This window comes from Notechis scutatus, chromosome 5 (genome assembly GCF_049901735.1).
Source record: "Notechis scutatus isolate UNSWTSFEM ecotype Mainland chromosome 5, rNotScu1.2, whole genome shotgun sequence".
Taxonomy (NCBI): Eukaryota; Metazoa; Chordata; class Lepidosauria; order Squamata; family Elapidae; genus Notechis; species Notechis scutatus.
The window spans coordinates 77488322-77509029 of record NC_142013.1 but is presented as its reverse complement, the minus strand read 5'-3'; the positions used below and the strand labels follow the sequence as shown (position 1 = coordinate 77509029).

General features: G+C 38.6%; 1 protein-coding gene across 2 annotated transcripts in view; it reads right to left on the bottom strand.

The window, feature by feature from the left end:
* The window catches only part of DHRSX (dehydrogenase/reductase X-linked), a 147944-nt gene that overhangs the window by 57067 nt on the left and 70169 nt on the right, over positions 1–20708 (bottom strand). For both annotated transcript variants that reach the window (XM_087967078.1, XM_087967077.1), the window contains exon 4: positions 11757–11858. In XM_087967078.1, the coding sequence (XP_087823204.1) occupies positions 11757–11858 (102 nt within the window). The remainder of the gene's footprint in view (positions 1–11756; positions 11859–20708) is intronic.

Sequence of the window (20708 nt, the reverse complement as noted above, 5' to 3'; positions counted from 1 at the left end):
TTTCATTTTTCAGGGGGGCGATGGAACAAAAAGGGGTGATGTGGGGGCAAAGGAATGGAAGGGGGGTGATATGGGGGCGATGGAGCAAGAAGTTTTGGGGACACTTTTGAGACTTTTTTCATACAGTTGACCACTGTATATCTGTCATACAAAAACATCAGATCGCTTGGTATTAGTGGATTGAACTGTGTTTTAAAATGTTCCTCCAGCTAGCTTCAGTACAGAACGCCGTACATATGTGAATACGCATAGTTCATCTTCATGCGTGTTGTGCAGCAGCCTCTATCACTCTACCCATTAAATTTGTCGCTCTGATTTTTGTTGCTTTCCTTCTGTAAAAATTTTCTTTGTGTCTTTTTAACCCTTTTTACAGTGTGTATGAATATATATTTTCCTCGAATCTTAATTTAGTTTCAGAGTTTTCGTCTTGAAATTCTTAGTTCCTGCATTGCGGTTTGTTCTTATGCCCTTTTTATATTTCTTTTTGCATCTTAAAATTAACTTGTAATTAAATCATTAAATGTTACTGGTTTTTTCGGGCATTTCATTTTCTTGCAATTGAATTTTGTTTTCAGTGGTCATTGCATTTAAGTGTCTTGAATAAGTAAGATAATAATGAAATACATGTATCACGAAGTTTGGGAGTAAAGTGATGGGTGGCATCAGAATTTTTCACACAGTTGAGGTATGGGACAAAGACTGGAAATAAATTATTTGCATCGATATGTCCTTATGACAATTTTAAAGAAAACAAAAAACGTGTTTGCATAAATTGAAGAAATATTTCCCTGTGTTGTGATTGAGAGGTTATGTTGGGGGAGGGGGGCGATGATAACTTCCTCAATGGCTCCAGGGGTCAATTCTTTCAAAAAGGTTAAGAACCACTGCCATAGAGCCACTCCACATCTTACAGCTGCAAAATAATTACAAAAACATATTTTTACTTATTGAGGGGCATCTTATTGTTTCTAGAGCTGATGACTATATCTGGTTGTCTTGGGGGCAACAACACATGCACAATTGGTTTTTAAAACAGTATTAATAGTTAGAGGGAAGACAGAAAAAGTGAGTCTCAAACCTTTCAACTTTTCAAATCACTCTTCTTTTGAATTTAAACAGAAATTTCTCTGATCAAAAAACCTTCCGCTTCCAAGGCCTGTTTATTTTTGTGAGATTATTTTAATTAGGTTTTAGAAGAAAAAATGAGTGTACTGGTATTGATTGATTATAATAAAATTGATATGCTAACTGGCACACAAAGCAGATGAGATTAACATAACTATGAATCACATAATTGGAGATTAGCTGACGTTAACATCCATGGTTTATACAAACAATGAGTAGGACAAAAATCTACAGTTTGCTTGTATGACTAGTACTAGCCTACAGTACAACTAAACATTTACTATTGCCTTTGCCTTGGAGGACCAAGATTATTCCAGCTGTTACAAAGTTATTACTAGTACTGTTGTAAATTAATGCTGCAAGAATGTTGTTATTTCCACAAAGTAAAAAAAACAACATGAAAACGTGTAAAAAAAAAAAAGGGAAAATGCCAGGTTAAATTCCATGCAGTCTAACACCTGGTACCTTAAGATGTTTCAACTAGTGACTTTTTTTTGCTGTGTTTAACATTGTAAGGCAGTCTGCTGCTTACCTCCTCAATGCCTTCAACTGGAGGTTTTTGGTTAAGGCAATTTCTGCAATTAAATCATTATTATTTGTGATTAATCTCTTAAACACCAAGATAACTATGCTAGATCATATTCTCCATAGGCCTCTTTATTAAACAAAACCCCAAACAAATTCTAGGAGTAGGTAGGCTTTGAACACAGCAAACCTTTGGCAACCTGACATAATACTGGAATTATGTACAAAAAAAATATTGGCACAGAATCAGTATTCAATCTTGCTAGGCTGTATTACTTATGGTTAAAGGGAACTATCATCACAGGGATTTGTTGGCTCAGCTAGAAACACAGAATACTTCATTTTGCAACTCAGTGAGTAAGATGGAGATTTTTTTTAAGTATCTACTTTTCCAGTTTAATTTAGTGATATGGGTTGTTGTTGTTATTGTTATTATTATAAACTTTTATTCATTCACTTAACATTTAAAAATGTATCACAAATATTACTGACTGGCACTGCTGGTTGATATAGGATCCTGCCTGCGTCCTAGGTATCAACGAAGTAGCTTCTTAAAATTTATGTTGTTCTGAGTAGCGCAGTATTTTGCAGCTCCACTGGCATTATTATTATTATTATTATTATTATTATTATTATTATTATTATTATTATTATTATTATTATTATTTTGTTTTTTTTTATTTTTTTGTTAAGAAAATTTATATGGCTGCCCAACCCATTACTAGTGATTCTGGGTGGCTTAGAAGAATAAAATTTGGGCTGCACATTTTGTATGCTGCCCAGAGTAGTACTGTTTGATTGGCATGACATATATATATATTTTATATAAATAAATTATTTTGGACTGTCAACCAGACTTGGCAACAACTAACATATTTCTTGGCCACTATCCATGCTTTCAAGTGAGAAGAGTATCCAAGAATAGATGACACCATCCATATAATCTCTTAAAGTGTAAACTCACTCATAAAGAACTGGCTCCTTAGAACAACTTTCTTGAACAGCTAATAAAAAGGGATCAGTTATTTATTTCACTCCGCAGACCAATATGCAAATCTATTACCAAGGTATAACCATTTGGCAAGTGGTGCCCCTAAAATTCTTCTATATGACATTGAAATAGTCACCTATTCACCTAATCAAGCCTGCTCATGGCATTCAAGAAATGCATACTGGATAAAATTCCATAGTTATTGCTTCTAATCTTCTTTGACTGTTACTCTAAATCAGGACTGTTAAATTCCTGGCCCACGGGTCAGATGTGTCACGTGCTGGCCACATCCACGCCCAGTTTAGCGAAGGGGGGGAAAATCCCAATACGCCGTGATGGTGTAAGTGTAATACCCCTGCTCTAAATGATATTCCTAATGGACAAAGTTTCACTGAATCCCTACATCACCACTCCATTCTCCTTGCTATGAGTTATCATTCAATAGATGCATGGTAATATTGCTGAATCTCAACTATTGATCTGAGTAGGCCACACAGGATATATTGGCTCTGAGAAATAAACTGTACACATCTGATGCTTTGAGGCAATGCTTTTACCAGCAAACTGCTACTCAAACAATAGGCGCAGTGTTGTTTTGTTAGTCCATGAATACTGGTAGTCACTGCTCTTTCTTAAAAGGTTTTATGCTATCATGGCTCCTCTTAGCTAAGGAGTCATGTGAAATGTGTGCAGCAAGGCTAAATGCATACACACTATTGTGTTTCAGTTCATACAAAAGTGTTCCCAGAACATAAAATAATACATTCTTTTGTTGTTTGGTCTTGCTGTAAATCCAGGCAGCTGGGCAGCAGCAGCAGCAAAGGATTTTGCATTTCTTGAACATTCCTATTGGAGATTATGCTAAAAGCCATAACAGAACAACAGAGTTGGATGCAGCCTTGGAAGTACCGTTCAGGCAGGAAACCTTGAACTTTTCTTTTTGATCCTCTTAATCTCTGCCTTGTCCTTTTGCTCTTTTGCCCTTCCCTCCACTGTACAGGTCTTAGCTTTAGTACCCAAAGTGAATGCTCAGGATAGCAGCATAGAAAACTAAGTACTTTCCACCACCTTTACCATTGTCAGAGTTACTACAGATTATGCAGAGTTGCCTTCAATAAGATGCACAGCTAGATACCTGTGTGCATACATACATGTATAAAGCTTCTATGTACATGCATACATAGATACATGCAATGTCATATTCCAAGAACTGCTGAAAGGCTGTTTAAAAACAGCTTTTTCTCAAGGCACCTGAGTAGCGGGGGAAGGGTGCCTTTAAAAATCTTTCCCCATTAAACACCAGGGAACATGTTCTTTCAATTACTTCACCTCATTAAGACACAGCAATTTGCCACACTTCTGTCTTCTGCTTAATTGTAGGTCCTAAAAGAATGAACTTCTACAACAAAAGCTGTTTTTAAACAAACAATAATTGTGAAATATTTGTTATCAAATCCAACATCTTTATTTTTTCTTGGATACCTCTAGGCTAGGAAAACCAATGCAGTAACACTATTCCTATTTACAAAAAGGATCATTAGAGGTTGACTTAATTTTCTAAAGAATAGGACAGTATTCAGAGAACATGCTCTTCAAACAAGTACAAACAAGTGAAATTCCAAAAGTTTTTGATCCTTCCCTCATCTAGCATATAGTCATGTGAGTTTTAGTTCAAAACACTTTGAAGGTGCCACGTTTAAAAAAATCTGTTAACAGATTGATTTGGAAGCAGGAATGTGGGGTTTACTTTTAAAATCTTTGTTTTGATAGAACTGCCATTTATGTGCAATTTGCTAATTTAGCTTAGTGAGTTTGATTTCAAAAGACTTTGATTAATCTGACATTAACAGTTAAAGTAAGGCAGCAGCAAAAGTGTTTACGAATAATATGTATAGTGTATGTCAAGACAGACTTTATTTAGATATTATTCTTCTGCCCTTACAGTAAATGCAAGCAGAAATCAAGATTCTGAGGCAATTCATATCATTATACATTTAATTCTGGCAGCCTATAGACTATTGACTAAATTATGTATTTTAAATGATTTATTTATTTATTACACATGTTCTGTAGCATTCAATCATAATTACCCTGTGCTGTAGCATCCCATGGAGAACATACAATAAATAATAATACTTTGTTTATTGAAATAGTTAATTTAATTAAAATAGCTTTAAATTAATTATAACAACAACATAGAAACTATAACACTGAGCAGACAGATTTAGGATTTCCCACACTTTTATTTCTGTGCTCAATGAACATTTTTTAAGCCACATTGTTGAAAACTTTGTAAGTACTTGGAGGCGGATGCAGTTCTTCTCTTTGATGAGAAAGCATTCAAAGGATGGGATCAGCTGCCTATAATGGGCATTCCTGAGTTCTCTCTCATTGCAAATCACACACAGTAGGGACCCTCAGCAGACTTTCTTCTCAAGTACTTTTTGGTAGGCAGATTCTATCTGACTAGGCAGTCTTGAAGATAACCAAGCCTCAAGCTATGTAGGACTTCATATATAATCATCACTACTTTGAACTGCACCAGAAACAAACCTCAAATAATTCAATTCCACAATACTGATGTCATATGACAATACCACGTTGCCTGTGTTAACACGTGGGCTGGGCATTCTGCATTGGTTTCAGTCTTTGAAACCAATGCTGGTCCTCAAGGGCAGTCGCTTATAAAGCACATTATGATGGTCTATTCCTGAAATGACAAGGACATGAATGATTGTAGTCAGTACCTTGTTTTTCAGGAACTGTGCAAAGGCCCTTCCATAAAGTTTCCACCTCTTGTTCCAGCAGAAGCTGAGAGTCCAAGAGTTCTATTAGATTTTATACCAGTTATAACAACTCCATATAAAACTAAAAGAGCCATTATCCAGAACCAATTAGTTTCTGAAATTACATCCATTCCATTTTGCTAGGATTGAGTCTCAGCCTGATTCTCTCTATCCAGATCCTTACAACCTCCAGGTGTTGGCTCACAAATTTAACATTTCTTGAACTCAAGTGTAGTGATGTATTATGATACTGAAGGCCAAAATGTTGGAGGATCTCCCTCCTTCGTTGAGGTATTTAAAAAAATGGGGAGATGCTGAGACACCCCCCCCCCCCCATACATACTATCTGGAACCACCTACTTAGGAAACAATACAATCATCTAAAAATGGTACACCCAATTCCCAGTCCTCATAGGTGATCCAGAAGGATACATGGTTGATGGGATCATGGACTGCTGAAAGATCTAGCAGGCTTGGTTATTCTTCCCCCACTAAAGCCCAAATAGATAAGGCATTATGGATTTAAGATGTATCTTTGGAGAAAGCAGAGCAGAAAGAAACCCATACTAAATAATTACTGAAGCCAATATAAACCAGGAAGAATAAGCTTTTTAATTTGGGTATTGTAGGTGCATTACTTTAAATCAATTCTATATTCATTTAACTGTATTCAGTTTTTCAAACAATGCAGTCTAATTTCTAAAGGAAGAAATATACTTTTTAATAATATAATAATTTCATTAGATTATATATGTACAAAGACAAGACTAATACAAACTAAGGACAATATAAAAAGCAAAGAAAAAGAGAAGTGCACAAAGGTAGGAAAAATAAAGAAAATAAAGAAAAAAGATCTATAAAAGATGATGTCCCCTCCTTCCAGACAAGTATAAACAAGTTCAGTAACTTAACTAGTGCTTTAATTTTAAAAAAAGTTCTTATTTCCAGATCTCATTCCTTATTAATAATCAAATTGTAAAAACTCATCATTCAGACTCAATCAACAAAAGCCTACTAAGAGTTACCAAAAATAGTAACATGAATATTTTAACCTATCACTTTTACTAAGAAATAAAGCAAAAACAAAAATCTTCTCCCTACTTATAAACAGATCTGTAATGCCTTGTCATTCAGTCCTGGTCAAAAAGGTATCCCACTAATAGCTACCAGAAATCAAACAAATATATTTTAGCCATGGTCAAATTACATTGACTTCTATTTACTTTTTTTTTAAAAAAAAAAAAACTTTATCTTTAATCCTCTCAGGAAATGTCCCACAGGTTGATTCCCTATAAATTTATCTTTATCTCCTTTCAGGATCATCTTCACTGGTTTTATACATTCCTTTTGTAAATCCAAAATAGAGAAACTGTGCAGACCATTATTTTTATTTCTTATTTGTGTGTTCCTTTTATTTTTATGATATTAGCTGGTCTCAAATGCAAATTCATTGGTACATCCTTTTCCATACTATTCCTGTAATCTGGCATTTTAAAATCCATTTTCAGATCCACAGCATCTTTTTCCATATCGTTTTTGTAGTCTGGCATTTTTTAAAAATCCAAATCCACACTTAAATCAGCCTGAGTCTTTCATCCAGTAAGATCTGTTCTTTTCTATATTCTATGTTAGATCCATTTTTTTGTTATCAAACAAGTTTCCAAACAGCCTTAATTTGTTATATCGTCAAATAAGATAGCTCCATCGTATTAATGGGTCTCTTGTCCTCTAATTGTAATCTTTAATTCTCTCCCATTCCCTCAAGTCAACCTTCAAGCTCCTTTACTATCATATATTTATTTTCCAATCAGCAAAACTTTCTGATGGACATTTTTGTTTAGTTAATTTCAGAATTTTCATACATTCTTCTGTAAAGTTTTCAATGCCCTGGAGGAAATATTATTTCAAATTCAACCAATCCAATTAACATTCTAAAATCAACATTCTAATCCCCCTTTTGCTGTTTTCCAAATATTAAAGTTTACTTTTTTAATCCTTCAATTTACATAAAGCTTCTTTCCTCTAGAAGGACATTTTTATGGTAGGATGGAACTTGACTTAATATCCAGAAAATCAGCAACTTCAAAAGATAATTAAGTGAGGAAGTGGGAGAATCCTCTGTCCAAGGAGCCGATCTGTTAACTGGTTGTTGTTGTTGTAAGTATTAGTTTTCTATCTTCAGTCCGCCATTACTTTCCAAAATATGTTGAAACCATTTTGGAATGTCATAAAAAATACCCAATATCATAAATTATAGTATTATTTGTGAGATTAACTGTAGGGAATTGAATGAGTAGAGTTAAAGTTAAAATTAATTTTATTCTTATTCATAGTTTGCTAAAATTCAGAAATTATTGATAAATTGGTCCAGGCTTTTCCAAAAACCATGAATCTAAAGCACAATTTACTATCAGAATTAAAATGGAGAAATACATTTGAACAAACTAAAAGCTTAAGTATTAGTGTATGTAGGTGCAACAAAAGAAGAAAAAATGAAGAAATCAAATTTTACTAGCAGAAGACTTACTTCCAATCAAAACAAATTATATTTCATTCTAGACTAATTGACATTATTAGAAAACAAATATAAAGTAATGAATCTATGGACTTCAATCAAAGAGACAAAGTATATTTTATGACGGATTATATGGCAGGATTCAATCGGAATCAGTCATAGGACCAGAAGTTTAATCTTCCAAACTTTGGGACTCATGTTGGAGTTTATCCTCAGTCCATTGATTATATGATATAAATATATATTTGTTTCAATAATTTAATAAACAGAACAATAATAATCACCAGCAGCATTAAGAACAGATGTGGAAACATATAAATCTAGAAATTTAAATTATACAGAGACACAGCAGAGGTCTGTATGTAAATACAGATATGTTTAAGGATTCACAGAAACAATTTCTTAATTTAATAGTTGGTTGACTGATTTATCCCTATTAATGACAAGCCTCATGACATAATCTTTACAACCTCTAATCAACTGTTAAGTTCTTGCTTAGGACCAAGTCTTGCTATTAAAACTTGTTTTGTTTTCTGTAGTTCCTTCTCTTGATAAGGAGAATGATTGGTGGGGATAACAAAAGGGATGGAGTCAAGCATTCCCTTTCCTTCATGTGCTATATAAATGGTACATAAAGACACAATCACTTTCCAAAATCCCTAAAAAGTGGAAACTGCCAGTGAGGCAGTTGTAAAACTGGAATTTGTGAAGGAAATAAAGTTGTTCAAAATGTACCAAAGGAGAATATATAAACATTTAATCTGAATCTCATAATGCCTAATTCTACCTTAGGAAGAACATTAGAAAGAACAAATTCAAAGTCGTAGAAACTACACCTTAATGCAGTGGTCCCCAACCTTTTTTGTGCCAGGGACCAGTTTCACTCAGAAACACTTTTTCAAGGACCGGGGGTTCGAGTTTGGAGTTTGCTTGCAGACGTTTCATTATCTGACTAGGTAACATCTGATGTTGTTACCTAGTCGGGTAATAAAACGTCTGCCAGCAAACCACCAAGTTCAGGGAACGCCAATGCCTCCTCATTGCAACCCTGAGCGACAGATAGTCCCTGCAGGACGGCTGAGAAGCCTCGCCTCTCGGCCCTGCCTTCATCAGCCCCATCCCTCAGGTGTCTCCCTCCCTCCTTCAGCCTCAGGTGTCTGCCTCGTTCCTCTCTCAGTCGCTCTCTCACTCCTCCACCAGCCCAGGAAGAAACTGCTTCAAAGAAGCCGGCAGGGTGGCTTTTCCTGTCGGCGCAGCTCCCCCAAAGCGCCCGTTCACCCCCACCCCACCGCCCACGGTTCAATCCTCCGTTCTGCCTGCCTGCCTTCGTTTCTGGTGGTTTCGGATCCTCCGGCGCCCGCTCACCCCCGCCCGCCCGCCCGCCGCCAGCGTTCAATCCAGTGCTCCGTTCTGCCTGCCTGCCTGCCTGCCTTGGTTTCTGGTAGTTTCGAGCAGCTTCGCTGAGAAAAAGAGGCGAATAGTTATTATTCTCAGCCGAAGCTGCTCCAAAACTACCAGAAACGAAGGCAGGCAGGCAGGCAGAACGGAGCACTGGATTGAACCTGGATTGATTGGCGGCGGGGTGGGGGTGAAACGGGCGCTTCGGAGGAGCTGCGCCGACAGGAAAAGCCACCCCCCCTGGCTTCTTTGAAGCAGTTTCTTCCTGGGCTGGTGGAGGAGCGAGAGAGCGACTGAGAGAGGAATGAGGCGGGAGGAAGCCGAAGCCACTGAGCCAGAGAGCAGGACAGGCTTCGGTTGCTTCCTCCCTCCCCTTCTCTCATTTGTGTCCTTGATCCCCGATCCCAGCAACATTCACCGAAGGCGAATAAAGCCGCCATTTTTTTAAATTTTTTTTCCTTTGCGGCCCGGTACAGAGTGCTCCACGGACCGGTACCGATCCGCGGACCGGTGGTTGGGGACCCCTGCCTTAATGAACTCATTAATAAGTAAAGATCAAAGTTTTGTTTTGTCCTTTTGTTAATCTTAATGGCAGTAGTAACAGCTTTAGAGACCAAAAAAAAAGGATTATATGAGGAGTAATGCCTATGTCCATTTGTTTTATTAAAACAGGAGGAAAGAAAATCAATAAAAGTGAAGGGCTTTTCATTTTAAAAAGTAGATCATGCAATATTATTTTGTTTTCTTATTACTATTTAAAAAGCAGCATAAAGTTGGTTCTTGAAGCAAAATGCAAGCCTGAAAACACAGACCATTCACTTAACGACCATTCAAAATTATGACGGAACTTTCCAGAACTACTATAACATGGTTTTGAAATTCCAGTGGCCTGGAATCATCAAGCTTATGTGATCATATTTTGGGTGACTGGAAACAGGCTCTCATTTACAGCTGTTTTCAGGTTGCTACTTTCATGTGATCCTGATTTATAACTTTTTTGCCAGAAACCAGTGTTTAGTTCCAGTTTCTGACAAAAAATACCAATCAGGTACAATGGATTTGCTTAATATCTGCCATGTTCTCTTAACAACTTGCACAAAAGTGTGTGTAAAACCAGGCAAGGCCATGTGGTGTCTACTTAATGACCAGCATGATTTACAACCATAATTCGGGCTCAAATTACAGTTGTTAATTTGAGGACTACTGCATTTTTGGGCAGTCATATTTTGTTAGAATAAATTATTTTTCATGCTACAGTACTAAATATTCATATGTTGAGTAAATCAGAAACAAAAAGATATGGCAATGTAGTCCTGAAATATAACCTATATGATATATATTTTTCACTTTAATTCACCTGCATTATGCTTCAAAAATGTTTGAGAATTTTAATATTTTATTGCTCTGAGGTTTAATTACATGGCCAAACTTGATTTGCTACAATTAAATCAATGAATCATGTTTGTCTGGGACATTCCATAATGCATAATTTAGAATATATGTTTGAACAAACTATATGCAATATCTCAGGGGTCCCCAACCACCGGTCCGCGGACCGGTACCGGTCCGTGGAACAAGTCCTACCGGGCCGCTGGCTTTTGCGCCATCTTGTTTTGATGAAAAAGTGCTTCCGTGAGCTTTTCCGGTAGAAAGCTCATCGGAAGCACTTTTTCATCAAAACAAGATGGCGGCGCCCAGCTGATGTCGGTACCGGGCCGCGCCATAAAAAAGGTTGGGGATACCGGGTCACGGCGTAAAAAAGGTTGGGGATCACTGCAATATCTGATCACACTGTATGAAAAGTAAATACATGATTAGAGTTATTATAATACCAATCAATCAAAGATGGCCGTATTCCAATCATTATGCTTTATGGTTTGGGTTAGTAGTTTCTCGCAAGGTAATTTCAGGAGTTGTCTGAGAGCACCTTTTTGACTAACACATTTCAGTAAAAAACAGAAGCTTTCATGACCTGCAGTTCACTTTATTAGATACTTTCTAACTAAAGGAAATCATTGATTGCAATCATTGATTGCAATCATTGATTTATAAAACCCTCTCTTATCACAATGCTAAGATAATTTCATGTTCCATTTTGAAATAAATTTAAATTTTTACATTAGCATACATTATAGTTAATAATATTTAGATACCTCAAAAACTAAACAAAAAAATGAAGATTTGCAAAAGCAGTATAACTTTTTAAAAATACTATACAATTGTGAATTTTAAGAAAAACATGCACGACACTAATTATCTTAAGCTAAACGTAACTGATACAATTATTCTTATGTGTTTATTTTTTTTCTATTTAAAATTTAGAACACACTTTGAGAGGAGGTCTAAGAAATGTCAAAATAGTATGGGTAAAATCACCATATCTGATTGCGTAAGAGCTTTAGTATAAAAAACTCACCATTGTTGATCAGTACATGAAGTGGGAAATTCTTTGCCTTAAACTCTTTAACAAATTGATGAATGGACTTCATAGAAGCCAAATCACAGTATAAAAATTCCACTGAAGGAGAGAGAAAACAATTACAGATCACTGACAAGCAAAACAAATTTATATGAATATATACAATTTATAAAATTATACAATTATACAATTTTCAAATTTATTTGAAATGTTATTTGTAGCCTTCCAATATTTCTGCAGCATGAAGTAGCCGTGATGGCACAGTGGCTAGAGTGCAGTACTACAAGCTACTTCTGCTACTGCTGTCTGCCTGAAATTTGGCAATTCGAATCTCACTGGCTCAAGGTTGACTCAGCCTCCAACCTTCCAAAGGGAGTAAAATGAGGGCCCAGATTGTTGGCTTAGAGAGGCGGTATATAAGTCTAACCACTATTGCTATTACTTCAGGATGTGTTTCTGTTTTTTCTTTAAATTTCATATTATACATTTTATAATTAGTTTTACATTGTAAGCTATGCAGAATCGTCATGGAATTGGTCGTTTTGAAATCTAATGAAATAAATAAATAGTTCCCAAGGTACTAAAGATTCAGGGATATGTCTTCCCTTCTAGGTAGCTTTAATAAGAAACATTTGTCAGTTTGATTACTATGGTAATCAAAGTTCTATATGTTTTGCCAATCTTGATCCTGTTTTGGGGGAATCAACAGAAATTATTTGCCACTGTCTTCTCCCAGGGTGTGTTTTTGACTTTCTAGTCTCTTCAAGTATATAACCCTGCTAAGCTTTTCAAAATCAGCAAAGGTCACTTTTGCAAAAACTATATTTTGCCATTTGTAATGCCACAACTTATATTTATTTCAAAATCACATATCAAGATTTGCATCCGTTTTTTCCCAGAAATCCAATATTTAATCATTATATTTATTTGTAGGCTTTTCTACTCAATTTATGGCATACAGTTACTTGAATCCATAATTTTAGTTAAAAAACAAAATACATAATTTAATAAAATCACAAAGCCATAAATCACAATAAAATAATTGTAAATAAAATGATTTAACCAAAATTAAAAACCTTCTCCCTCCTCATTATACAGATGAAGAGTTCTAACAATTCTTCTCCAATATTTGAGAGAACAATTGTCTTTAGATATTTTTTTTGCAAGATCAAAAGGCAAAGGGACATTTAAATATAATTTTGCAGAGGAAGGAAACAGGAAATAAAAGGGCATGTTTCTCTGTTCCCTATAGATAGCAATCTTTAGTTAAGAGGATATGAGAACACCTACAGTTTTGGATCTTACCAAGGGGAGAAGATGTTATGGGAGAAGATGATAACCAGACTCTGAACCATAAGAAGCTTTAAGTCTAAGGGTGATCATCAGCACTTTGAATTCTCCTTGGAAACTAAGTAATAGTGTCATTATGATTGTTTTGATTTTTACCCAGAGTTATTCAAGTGACCACACTCTGGAGTAATTGTAGCTTCTGAAGGGAGTCCAATTTAGTGTGTATTGTAACAGTCTAATTCAGGGGTGGGCAAACTACGGCCCGCGGGCCACATCCGGCCCGTTGGTCTGTCCAATCTGGCCCGCCCCTGAAAAAAAATCGCTGCCATTGATCTGTCCAATCCGGCCCGCCCCTGAAAAAAAATCGCTGGGCATGGCGTATTGCCCTGTGCCGCATGGCCCCCAAAGCTGCAAAACAGTGCGGAGCGATCTAGGGGTAGGAAAGAAAAGAAATTTGCAAAGGCCTCGGCTGGGAGTTCGAAATCACCTTCGAGTGCAACCTCTCCGAAGGTGAGTCCCCGCCGATCCCCCTTTTTTTTCCGTGGCTTCCAGGCTTAAACTTTGCAAAGCAAAGCTTGCAGGCTGGAGCGTCTTCCCGCCGAGGAGCGGGAAGGGTTCCGCCCGGCGGGCGGGGCAGGCTGCTTGGAGTGAGCTGCTTGGAGCCACCTAAAGCTAGGCCGCTGCTGGTGGAGCCTTGCCCTGCCTTGGTGCCCCGCTTCCCGGCTTGGCGGTCCTGCTCGGGCGGCACTTTAAAAGCCTGCTCCCAGCACCCGAGCAACTTTCCAGCAACTTTCGGCTTCGTTTTAACTCGCGGGGGCTCGCGCCTGGCCCCGAGCCGCACGGTGGAGGGAAGCCCAGCGGGCGGGTGGGCAGGCGGGCTGCTTGGAGGAGGTGACCCGGCGGCGCTCCGGGCTTCCCCTCCGCCGTGCGGCTCGGGTGAGGTGCGAGCGCCCGTGAGTTAAAAACGGCGAAAGTTGCTGGGAAGTTGCTCGGTTTTCCGGGCTTCCAGGGCTTTGGAAAGGCAAAGTTTGAAGGCTGGAGCATCTTCCTGCCGAGGAGCGGGAAGGGTTCCGCCCAGCGGGCGGGGTGGGCTGCTTGGAGCGGGCTTCCGTGCGGCTCAGGGCCAGACACTCCCGCCTGCAAACTTTGCCTGTGCAAAGTTTAAGCCTGGAAGCCCCGGAAACCCGAGCAACTTCCCAGCAACTTTCGGCTTCCTTTTAACTCGCGGGTGCTTGTGCCTGGCCCCAAGCCGCGCGGCGGAGGGGAAGCCCGGCAGGCGGGCGGGCTGCTTGAAGGAGGCGACCCGGTGGTGCTCCGGCAGCAACAACAGGCAGTTCCGCCCGGGCTCCGCTCAGGTGTCCGGCTGGGGCTGTCACGAGTTGCTACCACCGGCGCAGCTCCGCGCGGCTCCAGTCCTGCGTTGCCTTGGGAAGGAAAAGGCAAAACCAGGAGCCGCTGAGCCTGAGCCTCTGGTGCCGCTGCTCCCATTGCAAAGCACCGCCGCGGCTCTTCCTTTTTGCCTTTCCCTTCCCGAGGCAACGCGGGACTGGAGCTGCGCGGAGCTGCGCCGGCGGTAGCAACTCCTGACTCAGGGGGCCTCTGAGGGGAGGGGAAGGAGGAGAAAAGGGGGGGAAGGGGGGGGTGATTCCCAAAAAATCTTGTGCTGACCCGGCCCGTCTGTCAAATTTTAAAAGTCAATGCGGCCCCCGAGCCAAAAAGTTTGCCCACCCCTGGTCTAATTAGTCTAAGATATGATTAACAATGAACTTTTCCTGTTTACAAGAATGGTTTATTATTTGTACATAAGATGAAGTTGTGAAATGGACTCTTGGACACTGCTGCTAGGTGTCCCTCAAGCAAAAGTTGTGAGTTGAAATTGTGAACCAGGTTCTTTTTGGAAAGAAGATGGAGTTATATCAGCACTCAGTCATTACCAAGTAAAAAGACTATACAACTTGATGGAATATCTATAGAAATATGAAGGCAACAGAAGAATAAACAAAGATTTTAACGAAGCTATTTCACCAAATCTGGATAACCACACTCTAGTCATTAGATTGAAAGATCTAAATTTCAGTATCAAAGAAAGAAGACTTAACAGAGCATGTTTAGGTAACATACAATAGCTTTATTTTACATGCCAATAAATGGATGGCAGCATCCAATACAAACGAGAGATGCCAGATGGTCATGCCAGCTTTAAAAAGACTGAGAAATACAAGACATTACTAATGATGTACAATGGATAACTGGGAAATATAAAGCATACAAAAATAAGTTAATGTGTGTTTCTTTGATTATAGGAAAAAAATCAATTGTCTTAATAATGGCATATCATTGTCTTCATTTGAAACCTATATACAAGTTGGAAAGTCAATTTGGATAGAACATAACAAATCAGACTGGTTCCAGGCTGGCAAAGGAATGAGGCAAGCCTGCTGATTTTGACCTATAAATCCTTGCACAATTTGTCTCTCTTAATAATAAGTCTATTGTTTCAGTGTAAGCAAACATGCTCATCATTCTTATTCTTAAAAGAAATACGCAATAAGGCAGTCTTTAAGGTTTTTTTTTCCTTGCTCTAGAATCTTCTTCTTCTTCTTTTTCTTCAGCGTTTGTCCCGCGCTCTGGCGAGGTCCGCTAATGTCCTTGAGTATTGCTTCCACGCCTCTCTGTCTGCCACGTATGTCGGGTCTGCCTTCGCGATCTCTAGGTCGGCCTTGATTGTGTCCATCCAGCGTTGCTTAGGTCTACCACGCGGTCTCGCTCCTCCGACAGTCACCTTCATCACAGATTTGATGATGGATTCTTCCTTGGTGCGACTCACATGGCCGAACCATCCTTGCTCTAGAATACTTTTCTCTAATACTTATCTCCTGACTTTTTGCATAGAGTTCAGATAATGGTTTTGCTATAGTCATTGGTCAGCAATTGATGTTTAATACTGTTGCTATGATTGTAAGCCATTTTGGGTCCTATTTTTCTTGGACTAATATCTAATTTATATCTATTGTAATTTCAATTTTACTGTAAAATCATAGAATCTTGGGAGCAGAGTAGTATATAAATTCATGTATGTAAAATAAATAAATACCACAACTTCACAGTTTCAAAAGAAAATCAATCTACCTCAGACTAAGATACTTAACACTTACTGCTATGATCAAAATGTACAAATCAGTCAAAACTCCTTTGAAGCAAGACAGCATGCAATGCACATAATTAATAAACCTCTTAATTCTTTGTTCTAGCCACCCTCTGTGGGCAAAATTGAAAGTAAGTGGGCTACAAAATCTGGTGATATAACATCATAAATTGCATATTAGAATTAGATTGCAAAGCAGAGCCTACATTCAGCCAAACCTGAAAATTCTACTCTTCAAAGTAAAGACCAATTAGGACTTTCAGAAGTATCCTATTTATAATTTGTAAAATGCTTACAGTATTATGAAATGCTTTATCAGTTAAGAACAATTCTAAGTGAGATTCTTAAGTTTTCTTTGCTAAAGATTGTGGTGGTACATAGCTGTCTATTGCACTTTATTATCCTGTCACTAAAATTCCCAGATAGGCAAGCTGTTGTTCTTCAGTGATAACAAGGTTTGGGAGAGAACTGACAACAAATTTTTCTACAAAACAGAAGTTCTTTCAGGACAAGGGATGCTACTGGTTTGGGTAGAAAAAAGGATGACGTTCTCCAGACTTTAAAAAGAAAATTTGAAGAAGAAAAAAGCATGGATAGCTGGTGAGCCAAGATGGATTCTAGGCAGTGTTAGTACTGATTGCTTGTTTGTTTTTCCAGGGAAGGCTGGGACAAGACACCAGAAGTATTTATGGGTTGAGTTCAGATAAGACCATTGAAAACGCATTATAGGTGATGAGACAGAGGTCTTTCTCAGGGCAGATATTCTTTCCCAGACAATGTAAAAAGCAAACCAAGTCAGCCTGAGATAGAATGTCAGCCAGGGTAATTAACATTCTTTCTCTGCTCTAATAAGCTAAGGGGTGGTTGAGATGCCATATGCTTAAATAGTCACAAGATTAAGCTAAAGACTTTGCACACAAACACCTGACTTATATTCATTGCCGCAAATACCAATAAATCAATGCCACATTCTTACTGCTTTATCACTGAGGCAAAGGGATGAGGAGGAGAAGCAGAAGGAAGAAATCACACTTAATGTATTATTGAACACATTATTTCAAGTGTCTGTACCAGAGATGGTATTCAGCAGGTTCTGACCAGTTCTGGAGAACTGGTAGCGGAAATTTTGAGTAGTTTGGAGAACCAGCAAATACCACCTCTGACTGCCCCCCCCAATCTATTCTCTGCCTCCCATTGAGTCCCAGCTGATCAGCTGGGCCTTCTTTGGTTGCCCTGCACAACTAAAAGTGCTTATGGTCTAACATAAATTTTTGTTGTCATTTTTTGTTCTGTCTTACGATACTAGATTTGTCCAAAAATAGAAAACACCCAAATCTAAAAATGGAAATTCCAGCAACCACGTGCTGACAAATTATCTTCTGGTCTTCTATAAATTGGTTATTTCAGGATGTCATTTTCCTCACAGGCACAAATGTTTGTTATTTTTAATTTTGTATATTTTTATATTATTTTTGCTAGAATTTTTTTGCCATTCTACCTAGGACATACTTTCATAAAAAGCAGTACAATTACATCTTTGCCAGGTACTAAGGCTGAGCAAACAAAATATAGCTTCATAAAAATATTCCCATTCTATCATGCTATGAATGTTTCAGCCAACCCATATAGATAAACACAGGGATATGATTCATTCTTGAGAATGTATTTAGAAATGTGTTGGATTTCTTTCTGGCTATTGTTGCCAATAGATCATTCTTTTCATGCCAGTGACCACAATTTGGCAAAGAATCGACTCCTGAAATATGCTTTTTCCAAGATAACTTTGAGTGGAGACTGTTATATCCCACTAGTGCCTTATAGATTACAAAATACTGCCATAACATTTTATACAGGCATCAAAGTTAGGGTTAGCTGGATTCACTTAATGACATGATTCCCTTAATTGCAGTGATTAATTTAACAGCTATGGCAAAAAGTTTATAAAATTGGACATGACTTGCCCAATTTTAATGATTTTATTATTTAGAAGTGTTAGCCCGAGTTGGGATTGTAAATCGATTGTACCTCTATATTATTGATTGGGAGTAAGCTATAGCTTTCTTTGAGAGAAAAACACATAAAAGTTGAGATTCGGCTTCTTTGCCCACTTCACCTATAGTATTATAATATGCACTAATCTTATATTTTTATCCTGCTTTTTATTTTATGCATGCATACATACATACATTTATTTGTACTTGGTCAGAACATGTCTCCAAACACATTTAATATTCCGGCCTTCTATTTTTTCCGTAATAACTATCTTATTGTTGAAGTGAGAAGTTGTGAGTGGTCCATGGTACCCCAGATCGCCCTCATGACTAAAGAAGGCCAAGAATCCAGTTTTTTTATATTTCTTTTGTAAAGTCCGGCTATAACTTAAGATCACGATGTGCCAAAAATGAACTTAAGCAGAGGCTTTGTAGAACAAAATCTAACTTTAATTGGTCAATAAGGTTAGGGTAAGACCTATCCTCACACACACACAAGATAGATATGTGAGGAAGGATACAAAGCATACAGACAAAAGCAAGTCTTCTTATACCTAAGATAGAATAACTGCATTGTAAAACTCTCTAACTTAGATTTACGTCTTTCCTGCAAAAGACAAATGCCCTTCTGGCACTGTTTATCTTTCATTATCCCTTCTCCTTCTGTCCTGCTAATTGATCACAATTGACCACTTAACAGCATACTTCAAAGGTGTGGATTTCTCTGGATGGAGGCAATTGCATTCTCAGAGAAGTATGTTTCATTCTCACGGGGTGGGGAATGCTGGGGTGAAACTTATCCATGAAGGAAACAGATGGATTCAGATTGATTTAGATGGGACAATCATGTGTCTTCATAGGAGAAGGATTTAACTGATTGCAGGCATGTGTTATAATTGTTTTACAACAAGTGAAAGGTTAAAGAAATATTTTCTACAACAGCAAGATAAGAAATGCCAATAGAGTGATAAATGTTTAAGATATATATATATGAAAACAACTGCCTAATATCAAGATAACAAGGGCTTATAGAGTGACTGTCTACTTAATGCTATAATATATTTTACTACATTTCTTTATTTATTATCCTTCACTTTAAAAATTGAGGGGGGGGAGAGAAAGCATATTCTCCATTCACCCTTTCTAATATACCGTATTTGCTGGCGTATAAGACGACTTTTTTGCCCTGAAAAAGATGCCTCCAATTGGGGGGGTCGTCTTATATGCCGGGTCGTCTTATACGCCGGCAAATAGTAATTGGGAAGCACTGCGGCTGCCCGCGGCTGAGGCACTTTGCGCACCGTGGAAGCGAATCCCGTGAAGCCGAAAGGAGCAGCCAGCCTTCTCCCAGCTCCCAAGGAAGCGAGGCTCGACCGCCCGAGCTCCGCTGAGGTATCCGGCTGGGGCTGTCAGGAGTTGTTACCGCTGGCACGGCTCCGCGCGGCTCCAGTCCCGCGTTGCCTCGGGAAGGGAAAGGCAAAACCAGGAGCCGCTGCTGCCATTGCAAAGCGCCGCCGCGGCTCTTCCTTTTGCCTTCCCTTCCCGAGGCAACGCGGACTGGAGCGCGTGAGCCGCGCCAGCGGTAACAACTCCTGACAGCCCCAGCCGGATACCTCAGCGGAGCCCGGCGGTGCGAGCCTCGCTTCCTTGGGAGCTGGGAGAAGGCTGGCTGCTCCTTTCAGCTTCACGGGATTCGCTTTCCACGGTAGACAAAAGTGCCTCAAAAAAAAAAAAGTGCAAAAGTGGAAGGCGTGCGGAAGAGGGGGCGAGTATATAACAAACTATATTTTGAGTGGAAATGTTGGGGGGTCGTCTTATACGCCGGGTCGTCTTATACGCCGGCATATACGGTAGGTCTCTCTTCTTTTAATAAAACAAGATTTCATCTAAACAATTCTGCTACAGATAGTCCTCTTACGACTTACAACCACAATTGAGCCAATAATTTCTATTGCCAAGCAAGACAATTGTTAGGTGAGTTGCGCCCCATTGTATGACTGTTTTTGCCACAATTGTTAAGTGAATCATGCAGTTGTTAAGTGAACCTGGCTTCCCCAATTGACTTTTCTTGTCAGACGCCAGCTGGAAAAGTTAAAAATGACCCCGGGGCAGTGCAACTGTCATAAATACATGTTAGTTGCCAAGCCAAGCTAGCATGATCTGAATGTTGATCATATGACCATGTGGATGCTGCAATGGTCATAAGTATGAAAACCAGTCGTATGTCACTTTTTTCAGGACCGTTGAAATTTCAAATGGCCACCAAGCAACTAGTTGTAAGTCAATTACTACTGTAGTAACTCCATTAAAGCAATACATTATAAGAACACTTGCAATGGTTACCATTATGATCGCTTATTGAAGCAAAAAAAAATAAAAATACAGAAGAGTAGATAGGCTCAATACAGAACTTTTTCAGTTATGGTTTTATTTCTATCAGAAAATCTATAGGCATTCTTCCCACAGTCCATATCACACTATGAAATACAGTAAAGAACTAAACTCTTGGGTAGATAAATCACA